At 35.4% G+C, this 12,852-nt stretch overlaps 2 protein-coding genes across 2 annotated transcripts in view; one reads left to right on the top strand and one right to left on the bottom strand.

Annotated features, from left to right (window-relative positions):
- The window catches only part of bach2a (BTB and CNC homology 1, basic leucine zipper transcription factor 2a), a 45,381-nt gene extending 39,604 nt beyond the window's left edge, over positions 1 to 5,777 (bottom strand). Inside the window, exon 1 of the mRNA XM_056267177.1 lies at positions 5,515 to 5,777. The gene's annotated coding sequence lies outside the window, so the exon portion shown is untranslated. The remainder of the gene's footprint in view (positions 1 to 5,514) is intronic.
- A 2,852-nt stretch (positions 5,778 to 8,629) lies between these two features.
- On the top strand, positions 8,630 to 11,615 carry manea (mannosidase, endo-alpha). The gene is made up of 4 exons (XM_056267144.1): positions 8,630 to 9,288; positions 9,373 to 9,482; positions 9,569 to 9,645; positions 10,959 to 11,615. Exons 1-4 carry the CDS (start codon positions 8,757 to 8,759, stop codon positions 11,593 to 11,595), a joined length of 1,356 nt encoding a protein of 451 aa, XP_056123119.1. The 5' UTR covers positions 8,630 to 8,756; the 3' UTR covers positions 11,596 to 11,615.
- The last annotated feature ends 1,237 nt before the right edge of the window (positions 11,616 to 12,852 follow it).

Here is a 12,852-nt window from a genome sequence, read left to right as displayed (position 1 = left end):
ATAACAAAGGCCTATATTAATGACGTATTCGCGGAATTATGGATCTTGTCGTCAAGCTGATGGATCTTTTATGGATAAGTGAATACATTGATGTTTTTAACATGACTGGTATGAAGCAGGGCGCGATTGTTAGACGTATACCAGCGCCACACGCAACGCGAGTCCCGCGGATAGAAAGGAATAAGGACATTTCATTCTACCGAACTACACGCAAGTGCTGAATTAATACTCACACAGGTCAGTTTATTAGAGGAATTAAACTTGAGGTAACGCAGCGCTGTTTCACTTGCTCTAACAGTTACACTATCACACTAAACGGCATTTGTGGGTGGAATGTTGTTAGTTAGGTTGTTTGTTGGCTGTATGAGACTAAGCTAGATTAACATTAGAGAATAACATACAGATCATATTCTAACTTGTCATCATATTGATTAGTTTTATGTACATTTGCTCACCTGTCTAATAAAGTAACATGCAACACTCGCGTCTCTGTCAAGTCAAAGTTAGTCGCGGACGTGGAGCTCTCGGCATCTCGAAAGATGTTGATCTTCGTTTTAGTCCTCTTTTTGTCTCAAAGTCTGCTTGCCATGGTCCATAATGTTTGAACAAAACAACAACAGCGTGAGCGTCCATTGATTGGCGAATCCTCACCCCTGCTCACACGCCCCGTTTCCTTGGTTAAAATCGCAATTTTCTCACGATTTACAAATAGTTGGAAACATTTGGGATATTGTAATTAATCAACTAAACTAAATATATAATATTGGCCTAGTGGTTTTTGGATATTTTACTGCAAAAATCCAGCATATTGTAGGCTTACAATAAGATTAATCGATTAATCGGATAAAACTTTCAATTAGATTTTTTGTTTATTATTATAACTAAATAAAACCCTAAATCAGGGTATTTATGTGTAAAAGTGAAAAAGTGCAAAAGCCACACATTGAGTTTTACTAATATCAATATTTGCATTGTTTTTAATGATTTGCTGATGGCAAGTTGAAAACCATGATTAATGAAAAAAATAAATAATTTATCCAACATATGTTTTAACACAATTTTTGTTAAAACAAATTTACACAGACATGTTGTTCAGATGTGAAGATAAAAATTAAATGAACTATATATTTTAGATGTTTTTAGTTTATATTTAAAATTAATTGAATTATAAGGATAAATTGATCAAATAAATATAGAAAGACTGAAAACAAGCGTGTGAACGTAGAGCCGCAGTATGAACAACGTTTGAAAAACAATTAAAACTTATTATACCATGGTCTGGGTGAATACTCGATTCTGATTGGCTGCAGAGTGTCCATTAAAAAGTGATAGAGGACACCTAGTCAAGGAGTTCTGGCGTAACCAGGGAAACCAAGTTATTGTTTGTAAAAACTTTAGATTTCGGTTGTAAACCTAATTAAAATATAAACTACTAATGTTTTAAAAATGTGTCATTTGGCAAGTGACCATGGTATAAGTGGGTTAATGCCCTTCGAGGTATCCATTGTCTAGGTATTAATGGACCTCGGCGGAGGCAACCGTCCGACGCGCTCACGCCTCGCCGTCGTCCATTAATACCTGACAATGGACACCTCGTCGGGCATTAACCCTTACATAGTAGACAAATGCTATAAAAAAAGAGAACGGAATGGAGGTACGCAGCAAGCTAACAGGCTTGATTAAAAGGACAGGAAAAATGATGCATTAGTGCACAAGCATTCCCTGAAAACCACTGAGTACAGTGACTAAAAAACAATATTTTACTGCTGCTGTTATTAACTGCCTTTATATTTAGTGCTTCACTTTGTAAACACCGTTTTAATTTAACCTATTTCTGCGGTAGCGCTATTCTAATCCATCACTTATGTTGCGAGCGAACTGATTGCGCAACCTGATGCTCGAGACAAAATACAAACATCCCAACAAGTCTCCCCAACATTTGCATTTAATGCAACAACAAGCAACTTTTCCTCTGCGGTCGCCCTACAGGTTGGAAGCGGAATTGTCCATTACTGCTGTCGTAAATAATTTAGCCTACCGCATCCTACTGTCGCACGCGCACGCACATGCTCTCTGTTTATCCAGCACCAGCTTTGGAATCAACAATGGCCACAGACAAGGTAGAGTATGATGCATGATTTTATGAAAGTATGATGTAACGCTTGCCGTAAAGCAAGTCAAATTTGTAGTTTTCTTATGTCTCATTCGGACTACAGAAACGCGACCCGATCTGGCAATCTTACATAGCGTGGATATATCAGATAAAGGACCGCAAAGCGGTGGCATAAGTGCATTTCACCATGTCACGACTTGATGAACCACTGAAACAATTTTGAAAACATTATTTTAAGGTAAAAATTCTTACTTAAGTGTTGCTTTAAGTAATAAAAAATAAAAAATATTTTTAACAAAAAATTTGGGGCCGGAATACTTCTGAGTTTTGAAAGTGGAAGTGTGACATTTTGACGGTTCAGTATCAGTAACAACGTTTCCCATATTATTACTTGACCACAAAGGGAATCTCCTAATGACCCCATTAGCTGTGTTTGTATTCTCTTGGATTGAGTCGATCTCTCAGACTAACACTACTCTAGCTGTCCAACAGGAAGTTAATCAGTACTCAAAGAGTTCAACAAGTCCACACAGTTAATAAATGACAGCTGTGGCCAAGTGCATTCCAGCTCTGTTTCTTTCACCATTTGCTCCATATGAGCATTAGAGGCATTGGTATTATCATATCATGACCTGGCACTTCATTATTAGCTGTGTGAACTGCTTTAATCACAATATGTTTGGGTACAGAAGGGGCTTACAAATGACTTAGCAATATTGTGGTGAAAATTACACATGCAGTCAGCCGAACTGAAACTAAATGAGCAAAACCAAAACTCTGAACACATCATTCAGTGATTTGATGGTGCATATTGAATAAAATTGACATGCACACATAGTAGTGTTTGTTCATTCAAAGCGATCAGACAAAACGGGCTAAAAATTCTCACAGACATTGAAAGAGGGCGGTTTTGAATTGGGCTAACCAACCATAAAACAACCACTCAGAAACCCTATAGCAGCCACATACAATGCACAAAAAACACTGAGAACACCTGTAACTGTATAGCAAGTCATTTCCGGTATGATTATTTCATCTCAAAACTAAATATGTTGCATCTGAGATGCTGATCTGTGTACAGTGTGCAGCTCTTACATTGAGAAATATTGCAGCTTTCACTGCTGAATATTAAAGGTCACTCACGTATATGGTGACCCAAGCACTTCATGACACAGAATCGGAATTCTGTTAGCTTTATCAGACTATTACAGTAGCAGTTTTCAGTCAGTCAATGAAGAAACATCTGTTAGGCTATGTTGCAAACACAAACAGAAGACATAACATCTGTTTCTCAACCGGTGATAAGCGACAAACCCGCAACTGCTGACAAAACAGGTGCTTTCATCAGAAGAACAAACCGCTGTTACATGACTAAGGAGATGTTTCTGCATTGTCAAAAGTGAAGACGAGGCATGATTGATTAGGCTGTGGCCATTGATATTATATGTCTAAACACTTTTTGCATAGATTGTAAATGGAAAGTACAAAGGTTTTGGAGGAAAAAAATCAGGAAGAACACTAAAATAGATTCAAGGCCTAGGCTATAAGCCAGATCTTTGCTGTGATAAATATCCTGAGAGCACTGAGCATCAGTGATAATTGGTTCTGATGTGTAGTAGCATCTCATTATCACATTAAGACCAAGATTCCTCATCATTACCACACTAAGCTCACAGCTCTAAATAAAGATGTAGGTAAGTGTCAGAGAAAGTGCTTTCCTATGCAAATCTAAGTTAAAAGGTAAAGGTGTTAAATCTATCCATATAATGAATCTGAATATTTCTAGAATCTGGTGAAAAGTTCCACAACGAACACAGGAAATCAGCTACTCTCTTTTCTTCGCCACAAAGACCTGTGAACATCTCATCTCACAGGATGTAAACCATAAACCCACAAACACTTCATCCACCCATAACCGAATCTCATACCCTCCCTGCTTAATCAAAAACTAATCAAATCTGGGTCTATGTGGTGCAACGCAATTGGTTTCATATGCAGTAATAATGGTCTAATGTATGAGATAAAGATGATATTTCAGAAGAGATTCTGTAGCATACGGGTTTTAAAACTGGTGCAGGCAAAATATAGTAATAAGAAAGCAACAAACACAGGTTTGTTTCGGCAGGCTGATAGTTTCATAAAGCCACCAACCAATGCCCTCTCACACTTCTTCTTTCAGTACAAGTACAACATAGTGATGCAATACCTCGATTTTTTTTAAATGTATGTTTTATCATCCCCCACAATTAAAAAATAAAAGAATAATAAAAATTATTATAAGTTAAACTATAAGTATAAGTTGTCTATAAATGATAAATTATAAGAAACAATCAAATCTATAATTTCTTGATTTACTTTCGCATTTGAATGACTTGGTTATCAGTTGATCTTTACTTCCCCCAAAGTCATAACACCTCTATTTAAAGATAATTTTATGGTTTGAGAAACGTCAACATTAGTCCAATTTTAAATACAGCTAAAACGGAGTAAACAAACACTGTGCAAAACAGTTCTATGACTTAATTTTGATTTACCTGGTATACATTTTTCAATCTGTTTCCCTAATTTTGAGAATGTTTTTAGTCTAAGATTATGATTTCAGTTAGATAAATAGAATAGATCTATAGATACTATTATAGTTTTTATTTATATTTTAATTTTTTTTATATATACATTCTGTAGTAATTTTAGTTAATGTACTGTTATTGTATTTATGTCATTTTTATTCGGGTTTTTTTAAATGTCTATATACCTGTATTAGTTTTTCCTTCAGTTTTAGTTGTTTTAGTACATCAAGTTAAACAAAATGAAAATGAGAAGTCTTGCCTTGGAAACTAGCTGAAATTAAATATGATATATTTTTATATTGCATTTTATTTTTTTATGGTTTTAGTTAACTATAATAACCCTGGCTGTGATAAATACAAAATTTTGCCTTTGCATGACTGCATAGATAGATAGATAGATAGATAGATAGATAGATAGATAGATAGATAGATAGATAGATAGATAGATAGATAGATAGATAGATAGATAGATAGATAGATAGATAGATAGATAGATAGATAGATGTGAACACAGTCAACACACAGAATGGCATTAAATGTGGTCTTGCTGAATCACTGTTTCCTTTTGTCTCAGTCAGTCAGAGTGCAGTCGGTCCAACCCATAATTGTGCCTGCTGCCATCCATCTACTGGTGACTAAATGCAGCACGAACCTCCAGACCTAATAATGTCAGTGCAGCTCCTCTGACTGACTGTACGGTCCGAAAACGTTGACGTAAGCTTTCTCACTGTGCTGAGACATTGCCTCCTCTTCTGGTACCATAATCAACTCACTCTTATCGACAAGACGCTCACACCAAAACAGACACAAACTGTAAAGAGCAGGTTCACTTACCTAAACTTTCAGTCGTTCCTGCACGAAGATATTCTGCGAGACGCGTTCACATGGTCTCTTTCTTCACGCTTCGTTAACAGCTGAAGGAGCGAGCGTGCACGGTTTATTTGAAGCAGGAGGAATGGTGTGTTCAGTGTCTCAGTCTATGTTGGATTACATTCGAGACCGCGTGCTTTTGCTTTGCTCTTTGCTGATTGTGGCATTTCCAGCGCGCCTCCTCTAAATTGCTACATTGTTGACATTGGGGCGATGACGTCATGGCAATGCGCCCATAGTAAAGAGATAAAATATAGCACGAGCCATTCAGTTGTTCTACAATTTGTGAATCTAACTAACATCTTCACCATACCTGTAAATTAATCACCCTCTGAAGTGGCACATATACTGCGGATATGTGTATAACGCATTCGGCGAGCTAATGATTTCACAGATAATGGGATTTTGACACCTCATGCAGGCAGCATTGACTTAAAACACTCTAGAACACATTGCATTGTGACTTCCTTTAAAAAACAAAACTGTATTTTGCAACCTATTGTTTATTACATTATAATTATCACTCATTATAATTATTCGTCACAATTAATTATTAACAGTAATAATTAGTTTTATTGTTATTATCATCCTTATTTTAATTATTCATTTTATTTTATTTGTAATTTTTAAATTAATCTAATTCATTTAAATCCATTTTCCACCTTTTGCAAGAAAGTAAAACTGTCGCAGTAGCCTGATAAATCATTATTACCTGTATGTGTTGAACCACATGCACTCAGTCTGAGACAATAACATTGTATTCACGTTTTTAAAGAAAGTACAATTGTAAAAGCCTATATGGTAACAAAAAATGTGAAAGTTGAATTGCAACCACAGTTCAAGTTATTTAAATATTCAATTTGTATGGTGGTTGTATTTAGATTAGAGCAAGAGTAAGCATAACAGCATTTAATCTCACTGTACCCCAAAGGAGCTGGCAAGCAATTATATGAATTATCGGGTTGTTGCAGAGGGCTCTTGCTTCTCCTTTGATTCTGATCCAAACGAGCCATAATTTCACTGTTAGGTTAAAAAAAACTGTGACAGATTCTCAAAGGCGCAGAGTGGCACTGACATCAAAGTCAGAAAATGGAGACCTTAAGATGCTAAACATGCCTCAGCTCTGCATCCATCCTCACAAAGCATCAGTGGAACCTGTCAAAGTGTGCATGGTGCACTTGGGAAATGATTGCTTTGTTTGAGTCACTGAAGTAATTTCAAACACCAGGGATTGATTGTGATTTCTACAGCAGCTCAGTATTGATGTTGGAGTATATACAGTCTAAAATCTACATCCAATAAGCTAGATTTAAAAGTGTAAATTGTGAATGAATGTATTGTGCCTTTAATTGTGCCTCTATCTTTTTAATTGTTAGCCACATTTTATTTAATTTAATTGAAGCAATCTTGTGAAAATTCACAAGAAGATAGTGCATTTACACATTATGATGTCTATGTGTACATTATGAACAAATCAATTTTCATCCAAACAATCAGATAGGCTAACTGAACAAACACAATGAGCTTAAAGGGATAGTTCACCAGAAAAAGAAATTTCTGTCAGCATTTACTCATCCTCATCCAAACCTGTGAGTTTAAGAGATATTGTAAAGAATGTTGGTAACCAGACAGTTGGCGTTAAGCCATTTCTTAACAACAAAAGAAAGAAATTCATACAGGTTTGAAACAACTTGAGGGTGAGTAAACGAGGACAGAATATTAATTTTTGGGTGAACTATCCCTTTAAATGCAGCCTCGTTGTTACTTCAGTTTACCCACTTTATTTTAATGCAAACAGCGCCCCCTCATGGCTACGATTGAAAATGCGATTAGCTCGAAATTTCAAACCAAAATATCAATTTTAAAAAAATCTTCTGTTTAGGGCTAAAACCACATTCACTACTTGAATAATACATTTCATATTAGCCTACCTTTAAGTTTCAAAAGGACTTATTTGGCACATTTTTATTTTGAAAACGCGAAACACCGGTAGAGGAAAGGAAATGTGAACTTAGCTGATCCAAACTGAAACAGACAAGCGAGTGAGTGAGACGATGAATTTCTATCAACCTTCGTCTGACAGCTGCCATTGCAATCCGGGTTGATTTTCACCGCTCTCCGTCCAACGAATTTACGAATGCTACTATGGAGAAGACTTAGCTCATGAATATTAATCAGGCATCGTGACTGGCCTTTCGCCAAGGAACGTGAACGCTAGCTAATTATTATTCATGAGTTTAGTCTTCTCCATAGTAGGAGCATAGACTGTAAAAAAAATCATCTCCCGTCCAGTAGATTGCAGTATAACTCGCTTGTATCTACATTTGCCGAATAAACAGGACAGAAGAAAATACTGTTCACTGATACTTCCGTATTAGATTAAAGCGTTAGATATGCTCTGTTCACAAGATGTGTCATTTGATGTCTGTCAAGAGAGGTATGACGCTGCATATTTTCAAAATGTAATTATTATAAAACATGTGATTGTGTGTTTCAGTCTTAGTTACACATGTGCCAGGGTGAAATAAATGCTGTCTATTATATTTTTTGTCTTCACTGGTTGCAGTTTTAGGTCTAAAAATATTAATTGTTTGTAACGAAACAAATTGTTGATTTCTTTTAATTATGGAAAACGTGTTATGTTGATTATTTTGGTAGGTTAACCATTTAAAAGCAACAATGTCCATGCATTTTCAGCATACTAATATTGTCTGTAGTATGTTTAAATTAATACAGTGATTTTCACAAATGCTGTTACATGAAATCAATGTAGGAATGACCTATACATTAATAGACAAAACATTCCCCGTCTATCTGCATAGGTTAAAAAGTTAATGATTATAGTATAGTCAAAGGAAGTTGTGCAATTAAGTGTACAAGATGCCTTGATATGACCTACTGCCTTATTGCAGAATGAATGAATGAATGAATAATGAATAGTTTCATTTAATGAAAGAATGAGTTTCATTTAAAGTTATTTATTTATTAATTAATATAATAATTGTATTTCATTATTTATTTATAATTATATAAATAATTAAAAACATATGATCTTTTTATTCCCCCCGCCCCCCCCCCCCCCCCCCCCCTGTTTTCAGCAGAAGCTTAAAGATGAAGAATGAACCTTGAAAGTTTCGCTTAACATATTTGTTCCACCATTGACTGAACATCTTCGGGGGAATGGACTTTAACCGACCTCCAGGGTAATGGCACGGTTTAGGCGTAAATCATGTTGTGCACTTATCGCTTTAGCCTTGGTCGTGTTTATAATAACAGTTATCTTAAAGTCTCTGAGCCCTGAGGATAACAATTTTGGCAGTCAGTTTACATTAAGACTTATTCCACCTCCAAGAGAAATGGAAAAAGATACCAATGTTGTTGTATCCGCTAAACCTGCGCAGATGATACAGGCAGAGAAACCCGATAGCCTGGAGAACAAAATGCAAGATTTCCCTGAACCAAATTACAATGTGCAAGATTTCCCTGAACCAAATTACAATGTGCACGCTTTCTACTATGTATGGTATGGGAACCCTCAGTTTGATGGAAAGTATGTTCACTGGGATCATCAACTCTTACCACACTGGGACCCCAAAGTGGCCTCAGGTTATCCCACAGGACAACACCAGCCTCCAAATGACATCGGGGCAAATTTCTACCCTGCACTGGGTCCATACAGCTCCAGAGACCCATCAGTTTTAGAGGAACACATGCGACAGCTCCGAACAGCTGCTGTTGGTGAGAAGCCTCTTTGAAATATGTATTATGATTACTTATTACAGTTGCTCCATCCATCTACTGAATATGCTTTGCTTATTTCAGGTGTTCTAGCGGTTTCGTGGTATCCACGTAGTATGAACGACGACAATGGTGAAGAAATTGATACCTTGCTGCCTTTGATTCTGGATGCAGCTGACAAATATCAGTTGAAGGTGTTGTAGATACAGATGAAGGTTTGAGATTCATAGTCTTGCTTTTGCTTTTGTGTCTAATGCTTTTTTGTGTGTGTCCCTAACAGGTTGTTTTTCACATTGAACCATATAAAGGACGAGATGATGCTAATATGCGTGAAAATATTAAATATATTGTGGAGAGGTACGTTTGATGTCTTTTATACAGCTCTCACTATTCATTTACTTAAAAAAACATTAATAAAAAGAACATTTTTAATTTCTTAACATTAGTTAAATGTGTTGAGTATCAGCTTACAATGAAAATACTTTAGTAACATTTATAAATCTAGGTTAATATAAATGTTTACATTTGGGTCAATGACAAATAAAGCTTAAAAAATGTGTGATTCATTAAAACATATTATATCAAAATTGATGTAATGTGTATATTTGAGTTGGGAACAATGTGTTTAAACAAGTTTTAAGTGTAAAATAACATTTCAAAGTGTTTAAATTCATTTTTTGACTTTTTTGTCAGGTGGTAAAACCATATATTTGTAAATATATTCCTAATTTTATGAATGAAATCTTAGCAACAAAAAAAAACTCATTAGAGTGGTTGCACTGCCTAACACATTATTATCTTGTAGTTGTGTATTTTATTTATTAATTTATTATTATTGGATACTAGTGGCCAGGTATTTACTATATTTAGACAAATAATCATACAAGGATATCAGTAAATGCATTCAGTACAATAACTATTCACAATCTTGTTTTGAGCCCTTTGTTCAATTTGACCTGTAATTTGTTGGTTTAGTTGTAACACCTGATGTACTATATCAGTTATTCACAGGGAATATGCTGAATACTGGATTTTTTTTCATTTCAGTTACATATTAAAAGTAAAATACAAATACAAATGTTTTAATCTAAAGTCACCTTTGAAGTAAAATTAGTAAATTGATCAAAAACAGAATAAATATGTGACATGACGTTCGGAAAGTAAGAACTGGAATAGGCTACAGTGCAATAGATTGTTTTATATTGATACAAGTCAGTTGAGAATTATAAATTAAAATATAAAAATGCATTCATCAAAATGTTTAAAACATTAAATGTAAAGCAACTTTAATGAAACACTGTAGTTGCAAGATATGCTTCTCTTGTAGCTGGATCATTTTTAATGCGCTCCCTGTGTCATGCTGAGTTTTCAATCTACGACTTTTTTGGTGCAAGGCAAGGGTGGGACAACCTGTCACTCATATAACATCACAGCAATAGCAAACCACAACCATTCAATGACCCAATCAATTCCCGATGGAGTCACACTCTACAATTTTTCTTTTTCATAAAGCCATTTCACTCAAATATACATCACAATAAGGAAGAAAAGGCAATCACAACTTCCATCGCATGCTGACTTTAAAGTAGAACGATTGTTTTTTGCTATCATTGATGAATGATCAATGTACAGATTTGTGTTTAATAACACGTATATATTGCATTTTACAGGTATGGAAACCATCCTGCTTTTTATAGATACAAAACAAGCACTGGCAAATTTCTTCCACTGTATTATATATATGACTCCTACTTACAAACTCCAGATGTTTGGGCAGAACTGCTTAAGCCGAATGGCATATCGACCATTAGGGACACACCGTTTGATGGCATCTTCATTGCTCTTCTTGTGGAAGAAAAGCATAAGAAGGACATACAGACTGCTGGATTTGATGGACTCTACACGTATTTTGCAACCAATGGCTTTACGTATGGTTCCTCACATCACAACTGGAGATCCATCAAAACCTTCTGTGATTATAATGACTTGGTATTCATTCCAAGTATAGGGCCAGGTTATATCGACACCAGCATAAGGCCTTGGAACTCCCAGAATACAAGGAACCGCATTAATGGGAAGTATTATGAGAACGCTTTTAATGCGGCTGTGGAGGCAAGGCCACAGATGATCTCTATAACTTCTTTCAATGAATGGCATGAAGGAACTCAAATTGAAAAGGCCATCCCCAAGACATGGGGTAAAACTGTATATCTTGACTACCTTCCTCATAAACCTACAGTTTATTTAGAGTTAACACAAAAATGGGCAAAAAAATTCAGCGAGGAGCAGAAAAAATGGCTGGAGTAAAGAGAAGTTATTTACTTCATAGTTAATCCTGAAAAAGCAAATATTGCCCTAAGTAGTGCTTACTAAGGCCATGGTTTGATTAATTTTTTTGAATTAATTTTGTTTGAGTTTTACAGTTTGTTTTTCTTTGCATGCCTTTTACCACTCTATATGACAACTTGACTGATTAAACTCATCAAATATTAATGAAAAATTGCAATCAGAGATGTTCTGCCTGGAGGCTGTAAATAACAGTCCTGCTTTATACTAGACGTTTTTAACCACTCTGTACTCAGCTTAAAATTGAAATGGATTACATTTATTTGGAAATATGCATTTTAAACTGGAGTTCTGTGACCGTCTTTCTCAGAACAACCCAATAAGTGTGTGTACACTGTCAAATGCTTTACATTTTAACGTAAGTGCATTAAACGCACCTAATATAAAGCGTGACCAAAATAATTGCCTGTGGTTGTCATGGAATGACAATTAATGGATTAATTTATTGTTATATTAATGAAAGTTATTAAATGAACAATAAATTATTTCAAATAAAATCAGTGTTGCTCATTTTCATACAACATATGCATATATTTATCAGTAGTTTTAAGATTTTTCTGTGCATTGATATGGATTCAAACAGTAACGAGGAATATAAAATATATTTACTGAATTGTTTCTCTTGAACAATTGCTGCCTCAATACTTAGTGCCTAATTGGGCCACAATTAGTTTAGTTTAAGCATTTGTTTGACTTATTGTGTTACGTCCTACACAAATCTAGGGGACTTGAGCAGACCCATTTAAAGAGCTAGTCTGAGCCCTGCCACAGCATCACAAACAACCAGTTCACTTTTAAGAGTTTTATTTCAGCTTGTGACAAATGAAAGTTTACACACAACAACTAGGCAATGGCTTCAGGAGGGGATAATGCCAAAATAAACAAAAATGGTTCTGCCTTGGAAGTAAACCATAACTAAGCATCTCAAAGAAAAACAAATCAACAACAGACATGTACTCTTACTCCCTAGCCACAAACCAGAAGAAAACAGAGAGATGCAACAAAAATGGCCCCCATTTCAAAGCTTCCAAAACGAAGGAAAATGAAACAAACAATCAAGAGGGCAACTGCTTAAAAGGCGAAAGCATTACCAAAATGCAAACAGTAAAGCAATAGTGCTTTTAGATAATAGAGTAATGCAAACAGTCATACACAACCACAGGAGTGCACAATAGCTTAAACAAACTGGGCTGTGCAGAGCACAGATCATACTCAAGA

The sequence above is a fragment of the Rhinichthys klamathensis genome, unplaced genomic scaffold (genome assembly GCF_029890125.1).
Source record: "Rhinichthys klamathensis goyatoka isolate OS25496 unplaced genomic scaffold, OSU_Roscu_1.1 h1tg000256l_1, whole genome shotgun sequence".
NCBI classification, from domain to species: domain Eukaryota; kingdom Metazoa; phylum Chordata; class Actinopteri; order Cypriniformes; family Leuciscidae; genus Rhinichthys; species Rhinichthys klamathensis.
Note: the sequence above shows the minus strand (reverse complement) of the source record. Positions and strands in the feature narration are given on the sequence as shown.

Bases quoted from the DNA above. Each gene is read 5' to 3' on its own strand.
- manea (XM_056267144.1), top strand. From the start codon at position 8,757: ATGGCACGGTTTAGGCGTAAATCATGTTGTGCACTTATCGCTTTAGCC. The intron at 9,289-9,372 runs GTGAGAAGCCTC...TGCTTATTTCAG, and splicing joins GCTCCGAACAGCTGCTGTTG to GTGTTCTAGCGGTTTCGTGG. The intron at 9,646-10,958 runs GTACGTTTGATG...TGCATTTTACAG, and splicing joins ATTAAATATATTGTGGAGAG to GTATGGAAACCATCCTGCTT.